Below are 8,345 nucleotides of genomic sequence, written 5' to 3' on the forward strand. Positions count from 1 at the left end.
TTACAAATTAGATCAAAAGCATATACTTTGTTTGCGATCAAATTAGATCAACAAATAAAAGGTTGAGTTAAATACAAATTTTTCCTAAAATAAGGTGAGAAGAGGAGAGCAAAACCATATTCTTTGCTGAAAAATTCAGTTACCATATTCTTTGCTGAAAAATTCAGTATCTGTTTATAATAAATAAAGCATATTAAATTATTTTATTTTAAGAAATGTAGAGAAGATAAGTAAAACCACTTTACCCAAAGATTCATAGATTTCATCAACTTTAACTCTAAATAAAATAAATACAAGTAAAATTATCTAAACATAATGCTCCAATAAAACTTTTCTAGCTGTTACAAGTAAATGCTTCTTCCACATATAGATAATTAAAAGTTCAAAATTCCAAATCATCAAGAAAATCCATGTGCCTAAACAGGAAAATTTTTACCTTTCCTCACCATAATAATGGGAAAAGCCAAACAGACAAGTTATCATACAAATCTCAAAGGATACAAGATCATCAATTGATGGGCAAGACTCTATAAATTGCTAAAATACATAGAAAAGCATTTAAGCTGCTGGCTGATGCTAAACAGCTGTCCCAAGTTTGGCAAACATGTTCAAGCTACTCAGTCCATGTCTCAATCAGCAATACCAACACCAGAATTTTCAACATCAATTTCTCCCATTCCTGTATCCTCCTCATCTTCGCTTTCTTCATCTCCATCAACCTCCTCATTTGTTGACATCAACTTTGCCATGTGCTCAGCAAGTTGCTTGTCATCTCGCTCACTCACCTACCAAGTATCAATGAAATTTGAATTAGCTAGAAACAAATAATCTGCACAAATTAATAGATGCATCATTTCTACTCAGCTTCCCACAAGAAAAGGGACTCAGACCTTAATATGTAATGCTAATTATCAATGAGAAGCTTTTTAAGTGGCATGTATGCAGTGCACAATACTGCAACTTCAAAGTTAAAGAAGGAAAATGTTTCGCATAATTTAAGAGTAAAGCAAGTGAAGATATCATTATAAAACTTCAAGTAACCTTTATCAATCAACTTGAGAATGTCAGGATGGAATGCATGATAACCAAATAAAGAGAATAAAATGCATGGCACTTGATGTCATGGAAGGTGCTGCCCATACAGCATAACAAATACTTCATATATTTACCTTTCCAAAGTCGGTTACAGATTTGAACCATTAATATGACGACATCATTTCATATAGTGAATCCTAAACTATGTTAAAGTCTTAAATAAGAAAGAACCACACAATTAGATATATTTGCACAAACAATTAACTTGTTTAAGGAGCAAATAGACAAAATAACTACTTCCATCTATATGCTTTCAAGAAAGAAAACTGTAAGATCTACCAAGGCAAGACACACTGAAGATGAAATCGAACTTACAGCTCTTGGTGCTTCCTTCACTATAAGTTTTCCTTTGTGGCGATCAATCTCTTCAGTGCAAGCCTTTATTGCATTATTAAGAATTGATATCCCTTGATCCTGTACAGAAGAGAAAATGTTGAATAGATATTGAAAGATGCACAAAGAGAACAATAAATAAGACTGATAATTGTCAATAATGAGTAAATCTCTATTTGACCTCTAGTGGCATTTATGAATAGCTTTGTATTGTTAGTGTTACTTAGAAGCAAAAAAATGGGTGCCCCAAATAAAGCTCTCTTTAATGAGATTTTTGGTTGCTAAATCTTGAATTTTCACTAGTATATGGTTCTCATTGTTTTTTTTATATGTGTGATTTCTAATAATTAGATATAGAGAAATAGAACCTCAACAAGAATTAGTGGTTGTTAAACTAGGAAGCACAAACACGGCAAATTGGTTGTTTTGATTGTGTTCAATGCATGCCAATGTGTCGAACACCAACATGCATCGAATATGGCTCCAATGAGTATCAAACATGCAATTTACGTATCCTTTCATTTTTAGTTGGAAAGAAAAATAGGAAGGATATGCCATGGGCACAGGTGGGACACTCTTAAGGCTAATTGAAAATAGATTCATAGGTTTCTAGTTCAGTTATTTGATAGGATTACCGAATCCAATAGCCCCTTAAACTAAATCATATGCTCTTGGAATCCCTAGATAACGCTCACTCCAGGTGCATTTGATCCATTGGCTCCAATTATGTGCCACCACGATTGAGCGGGTCTCCTCAAGGACTATTGATTTGCAACAATATTTTAAAAAACGGCCGCGGGTGGCAGGCGGTCACCCCACCGCCTAGCGCCTAGGCGAAAGGCGAGCGACAAGGCGGGTGACAAGGCGGTCTAGCATTTTTAATATAAATAAATAAATAAGTATAGTATATATAGAAATTTTAATAGTGCACTAAATCAAAACACTAAATAACATAATCACATTGGCTAATTGCTTATTAGTGATAACTAAATAACTAAGATATCTATTTACTAACTCTAGTTTATTCACATGAATCACATTTCAAAATCCTCTAATCATAAATTATATACTTAAATAGCAGGCAATTAATAATTCTCCCAATTAATAATGCATGACAGTGAAAAAAAATTTCTTCTCTGTAATCTTAATTCAATAATTCATAAAGCAATTAGCAATTAACTCCTCTATATTGGTTAGTTTTATTAAACCCGGTCCGCTATAAAACCCGACCTGCTCACTAATAACCACATCTCGACTTGGCGGGCCGAAGCACTAGCCCGCCAAGTTGGGCCAGGCGGCCCACCTAGCACTATTTAGCGCCTAGGCAGCCCGCCAAGGCGCTTGGCCACCATTTGCCGACGCCTTTCAACATGGCGGGGCGGCCGGTGCACCGCCTCGCCATGGCGGCCACCTTTTCCGCTTTTCAAAACAGTGATTTGCAATCAAATCCCAATTGTGGAGGCTACCAAAAAGCAAATCACAATGTGGATGGAGAGCATAATGTAAATCAGGTTAGGTCGAATCACATCATGAGGATACTGGGCTCGATGGATCGAATCTATTTATCTCTTAATTGATTCATGCTTATCTTTCATGTAAACCTTTAAGCAAGTCTAGTATGTTATTTAAGGCAAGTCTAGTTATGTCATGTAAGCCTTTACGTCAAATTAACTTTAAGGTAAGTTCAATTAAGTTATATAAACTTTTAAGGCAAATCCTAAATCGAATCGTGTAAACCTTTAGGGTTAGTCCTAGTACGACTCATTATATCGAACCTCTCTATATATATAAATTGGACTCCTTTGTTTAATCATCCATTAAAGAATTGAAAATTTATATTTTAGCTTTACCCATTTTAGGAGTAAGAGTAAGAGTAACATAGAAGTAGTCATAAAAGTAAACTAGGACTAGAAATAAATTAAATTTTTATCACCACCTCCATTACCGTTCATCTTCTCTTTCCAAACCATAGTCACCATCTTCCTCCACGAGCCACTCAACCTTACAGCCATCCACCACCATCCTTGATCATCCGCCACCCTTCGCTCGCAACATCGGATATTTTCATTTCTGTCCCGTTCTAACCTTTATTCACTATTTTATTTTTAACTTTTCACCCTCATCTCGGATTCACGTGAAACTAAAGTCATTAGATCCTAACTCGCAATGCTACCACTGTAAAATTCTCAGTATTTTCTTATGAACAGACTGGTCCAAATCTAGTTCATAATAGAGCTGATCTAAGGGAAGAGCGCATGGCTATGGTTTGGTTGAGATGAGAAGGAACGAAGAAGCTTTTCCCATCTCTCTCTCCCTCACTCCCTCTCCTATAGCTGCTAGACTGTGAGGGCATTGCTCTTGTTCACAAATTATTCCTTTATAAGCAACACATTAGTAGCCAAATCAAGATTTTTATATGGTTTGGGCACATTTTAGTTCTCTTATGAAATAGAGTATGTATTTTTATTTTGTACTTTAGAAAAATTAATAAATTATATATACAGTTTACGTATTTATTTAGCATCATGCTCTTTTTTCATAAGATGTTGTATCACTGTGTTTGTGTCATGTCATACATGTGTCCCATATCCGTGCTTTATATTAAGTTAAATATTTAATCCAGTGGTTTGGTATTTAATCATGGCTAGATGAAGTATTTCATATATGGTGTTGTATAAATGAGTTCATTTTCCCTATTGTGACTACTTTTGAAGTGGAGTGTTAATAGCAAGGTTTCGAATACAAGAAATTAGGAAACATTACCAGTATCAATATCGATCATTGGAAACAGTGATACATATTAGTTCTATCGATCATTCCAGTATCGAGCTATTTTTAAGTTACATAAAATTATGAACAATTAATAAAATGCAAAAAAAAAGAAAGTTAAAATCTAGTAAAATAATAGAAATATAATAAAATTTAAATTATCGCTTAAGGTAGTGAGTTTATAGAGAACAAAAGTTGGTGGCACATCTACCACTACTACCAATAGTGGGCAGAGATGGTGCAGAAGTCATATAGGAAAGAAAAATGGAGAGGAGAAAAAGAAAAAAAATAGTATGATGATCTTGACAAAATATTCGTATCGTTATGCAATCTAACCAAACAATGTTGTTGTTAATCTAAGCCAAGTGTGTTATGCAAATATAACACAAGGTGTGATTAATATATACTGAAAATGCAAGGTGTAGACCACAAAATCATGAAATTCAGGCAGTTAAATGCAAATTTCCTTGTATTAAAAACAATATATATGATATAGTATACACTACATGTGAAATTTTGTTAGTAATAAACTAACATATCTAAAAGGAACAAAATGATATGTGTAACACCATACAATATAAACACAGAACAATTGGTAGCATGTCTGTATCAAATATATAAAACTACAACATGCAAATAGTAATAAATCAAGAACATAATAAAGAAGTAAATAAATCACTAGTATCATGTTTTCTTGTGTCAATACCGACTCACCTAAGCCACCAAATAGGCGGTCAAAACCTACATATGAGCCATCAAAACCACATATGAGGCCTAGGCCCCTTGCTAGGCCTTCTATGGCTGGCTATACAAGACAATTGATGGGCCATCCCCGGCCATCACAATCAGAGGCTGCAAAAATGCCTTTTAAAACATCAAGTACCTCATTTATCCCCAACTACAAAAGCCTTTGTGATATAAGTCACACAAAGGGAAGGGTGTTAATGTGTTATTCTCAATCACTTCGGGTTTTTCTCTGAACTTTTATGAAGTTTGTTTTAACAACTTCTAATAGCTAAGAAGGGAGAGGAAATTGTAGTTTAAACTTTTGGTTTCGGTCTCAATCCCGAGAAAATTGATACTTCTCAAAGTTTTAGTTAATTTCAATGTTTTTTTGTCTCAATTTTTTAGCTAAATAAAAAATTAAAAAGCTCTAAGTGGTGTGGGGTGGGTGGGGTTGGGGGAGAGAGAGGAGATTGGACATAAATCAAATGTGAATTGGGTGTGGGTGCTCTAATGATTTCTAAGGTATTCTACGGGTTTTACCATAAATACAAGAAAAGCGATGGGCTTCTTGCAAACTAAATATAAGAGTGACTGAGTGAGGGTGTCTCTTGCAAAAGGAGTGCAGCTAGAACAGAAAGGTATCTAGAGTTTTGATCAAGACCCTCACCTTACAATTAAAAGGCTCAAGGAGAGAAAACAAACAAAACGACTACGAAAAATTGATATGCTGTAGTTAAAATGCTGGCCCCCTCAAGTTCTCATTAACATCTGTCTCTACTCATGACCATTAAGCCAATTAGAAGGCTGAAAGAAATTTAATACAGACTACTCTAGCCCTAATTAGGGCTGGAGTGGAGCCATCATATCACCAACTGTCTCCACGTTGAAGTTGTGTGGTGACAACAAAACAAAGAAAGAGAGATGAGGAGGGAATCTTTCCTCTCTTCTACTTGTAGACTTGGGTGACCGCCCGCCAACCGTAGTCGCCTTTCAATACACTGATCCTATATTAAATATAGTACTCAAGATGACGATTAACAAGTTTATGAAGAGACTCATACTTTTGCATGCAAAATGGGGACTCTTAGCATCAATGTTGTATAAAGAGAATTCATACCATCCCTTCAACAAAGTCAATGCCAATCAATATTCAAGTAAATGATTGTTTGAGCACTTCCCCAAATCTATGGACAAGAATATCCACTTCTCTTGTAATAAAAAATCTTAATCATTAAGAGTAGGTTGTGTGGCCAATAACATTTATCTAACAAACTACTTACACAATTTTCTCTTAAAAAATGCTCACCTAGTCAATGATTCCCACCAAATCTATGCACAAAAATCTCCAATTTCTTTGCTCTTAAGTTCTTTATCATAAGTATATGGTCAATGCACTTGTTGGACAGCTTCCTTATTGGAGTTTTGCTTAAAAAGATTTTCAATTACCAACCAAGATTTTCATAGAGAAGGTATGGTGCCACCTTCAAACATTTACTCTTTTCAGCTATAACAACTAGGATCTAGAAGTCAAAGTGTTCCTTCAAAACCATCAAAAAGTAGTGGATGACCAATTGTCTGGACCAATTGAGCATGATCTTTTCGATAAAATTTATCTCAAATATCCCTTGAACAACAAGAATCACTACAGATTCCAGTTGACAATGTTTCCAAGACTCCCAAGCACAACTTACTTCAAATGAAATATGTGAACCATATATAACTACTAGGATTTTCACCAAACCTTGTCAAGAGTTTGTGTGGTCAGCACATAGAGGGGAGGAGCAACAAGTTTGATCTTCACAGGGCAATCATTGTTCCCTGCAGCCTCTGCTTTCCTCATAGCTTCCTGTAAGTCCATTAGTCAGGCAAAGATAATCAATCATCAAAAAGCATCTATCTTATTCAGATACGGTATTGTAGGGGATGTAAGACCAAATCTGAAGAATCAGTTTTGAGAAAAGGCAGTCATTCATTACGGATTATAATGACAAAAAATAAACAAGACTTGAGTAAAAAGAAGTTAGAATGGTAACCTTGATATGGAGAACCCCATCAAACTGAAAGCATTTCATCTCGATGTCAGCACGAATCTTTAGCGGCTGAGGTGTCATTCTTCTCCTGATATTCTTGACCAGAGCATCCTTAACTTCCGGCGTCATTGCCGGCACTAACTTTGCTACCTGCACTCTGCCGATATAAGCATACTAAAAAAACAAAAGTGCCAGAAGGAAAAGAAAGGAAGTAGCAAAAGTTCAGCATCACCTCCTGCCCATCAGGCCCGACTTCTTTGACTTCCCGGGTAAGAGAATCAAGAACTGAATCAGGGTCCGCCACGATCGACTTAAACGCCTAGAAACAAGCAACGAGCCATCTTTCAAAACGTTACACATCTCTACGCCAATTCCAAATTTGATACCCAAACGAGTAAAAGACCAATCTTGGCAAGAGATACCTCGAAGGCATGACCATATTTGCGGTAGAGGGGCCAACCAACGTGCACATAGAGGTCCTCGAGGTCGAGATCAAGAGTCTCCGCGACATGGCGCATAATGGAGTGGACAAGCTTGCTCTTATTGTAGCGTTCTTCGCAGGCCTGGATGTCCTCCTCCGAAACACGGCGCTTGGAAAGGTCAATGTATCCCTTTTCCCGATCGACGCGGAGGACCATGACGGGCTCCTGGCGGCCGACCTTGATGAGGGAGGAGACGGAGCGGATTCGGCGGCGGGAGAGCTCCGAGAAGAGGATCATGCCCTCGATGTTGTTGTACTCGAGGAGGGAGACGTAGGCGCCCATGTCGGCGATGTGCTTCACCTGGATCATCACCGCCATATCCACCTCCGGGTACTTGGCCTCGTACATCCGGCACTCGAGGTTCGGCATTCTCGCCTTCCTTCTTGCTGCCTGCCCTTCTGGCCTCCTTCCTTCGAGGGTTTTGGCTTAGGGTTTGGTTTTTCTGCTGCAGCTGCTGCGGAATCTGCAAAGGGAGGATTGAGACGGAACCTCACAAAGGCTGAACAGTAAGGGGATGAGAAAATCGGAGCACTTTGTTTGCACGTGACTTGTGAAAAAGAAATACAGAAAATTTGCACCGAAAACACGTTTAGTTTTCGATTTTTATGGCTTTTTTTTATTTTTTCAGTTGATTAAGAATGCATTATGCATAGGCGAGGTACCCAAAAAAAGGTTACATAGTGGTGCAGCATGTGTAAGGTGTCATCTGCATCATAATACACAAAATAGAGGTTAACTTAAACATCTCTTAGCCTTTTCAAATAAAAAAAAGAATATTTTTTCTAGCATGGTTTGCTAGTTGGCAGCACCATTTGTTTCTCTAAGAACATGGTTTAATGTCATTTTGTTGAAAGTGCTGAGAAGACGAATGTTAGTGAACATGTTTTTAAAATTTTTGTTCCCCTTGTTG

At 37.0% G+C, this 8,345-nt stretch overlaps 1 protein-coding gene across 1 annotated transcript; it reads right to left on the minus strand.

The window, feature by feature from the left end:
* Positions 1-302: 302 nt before the first annotated feature.
* Positions 303-7,976, minus strand: LOC140781307 (eukaryotic translation initiation factor 2 subunit alpha homolog). The gene is made up of 6 exons (XM_073127242.1): positions 7,376-7,976; positions 7,186-7,272; positions 6,957-7,103; positions 6,665-6,769; positions 1,411-1,509; positions 303-785 (listed from the first exon to the last, which is right to left on the minus strand). The coding sequence occupies exons 1-6, from the start codon at positions 7,802-7,804 to the stop codon at positions 630-632; spliced, it is 1,023 nt and encodes a 340-aa protein (XP_072983343.1). The 5' UTR covers positions 7,805-7,976; the 3' UTR covers positions 303-629.
* Between the last annotated feature and the right edge of the window lie 369 nt (positions 7,977-8,345).

Source organism: Typha latifolia, chromosome 2, assembly GCF_019914945.1.
Source record: "Typha latifolia isolate L0001 chromosome 2, TyphaL0001v2, whole genome shotgun sequence".
Taxonomy (NCBI): domain Eukaryota; kingdom Viridiplantae; phylum Streptophyta; class Magnoliopsida; order Poales; family Typhaceae; genus Typha; species Typha latifolia.

What these genes read in the sequence shown, in the direction of transcription:
- LOC140781307 (XM_073127242.1), bottom strand. Translation starts at nt 7,804, where the DNA reads ATGCCGAACCTCGAGTGCCGGATGTACGAGGCCAAGTACCCGGAGGTG. An exon ending in AATATGGTCATGCCTTCGAG is followed by an intron (nt 7,273 to 7,375) that starts GTATCTCTTGCC and finishes GCTTGTTTCTAG; the next exon opens with GCGTTTAAGTCGATCGTGGC. An exon ending in TCGGGCCTGATGGGCAGGAG is followed by an intron (nt 7,104 to 7,185) that starts GTGATGCTGAAC and finishes GGCAGAGTGCAG; the next exon opens with GTAGCAAAGTTAGTGCCGGC.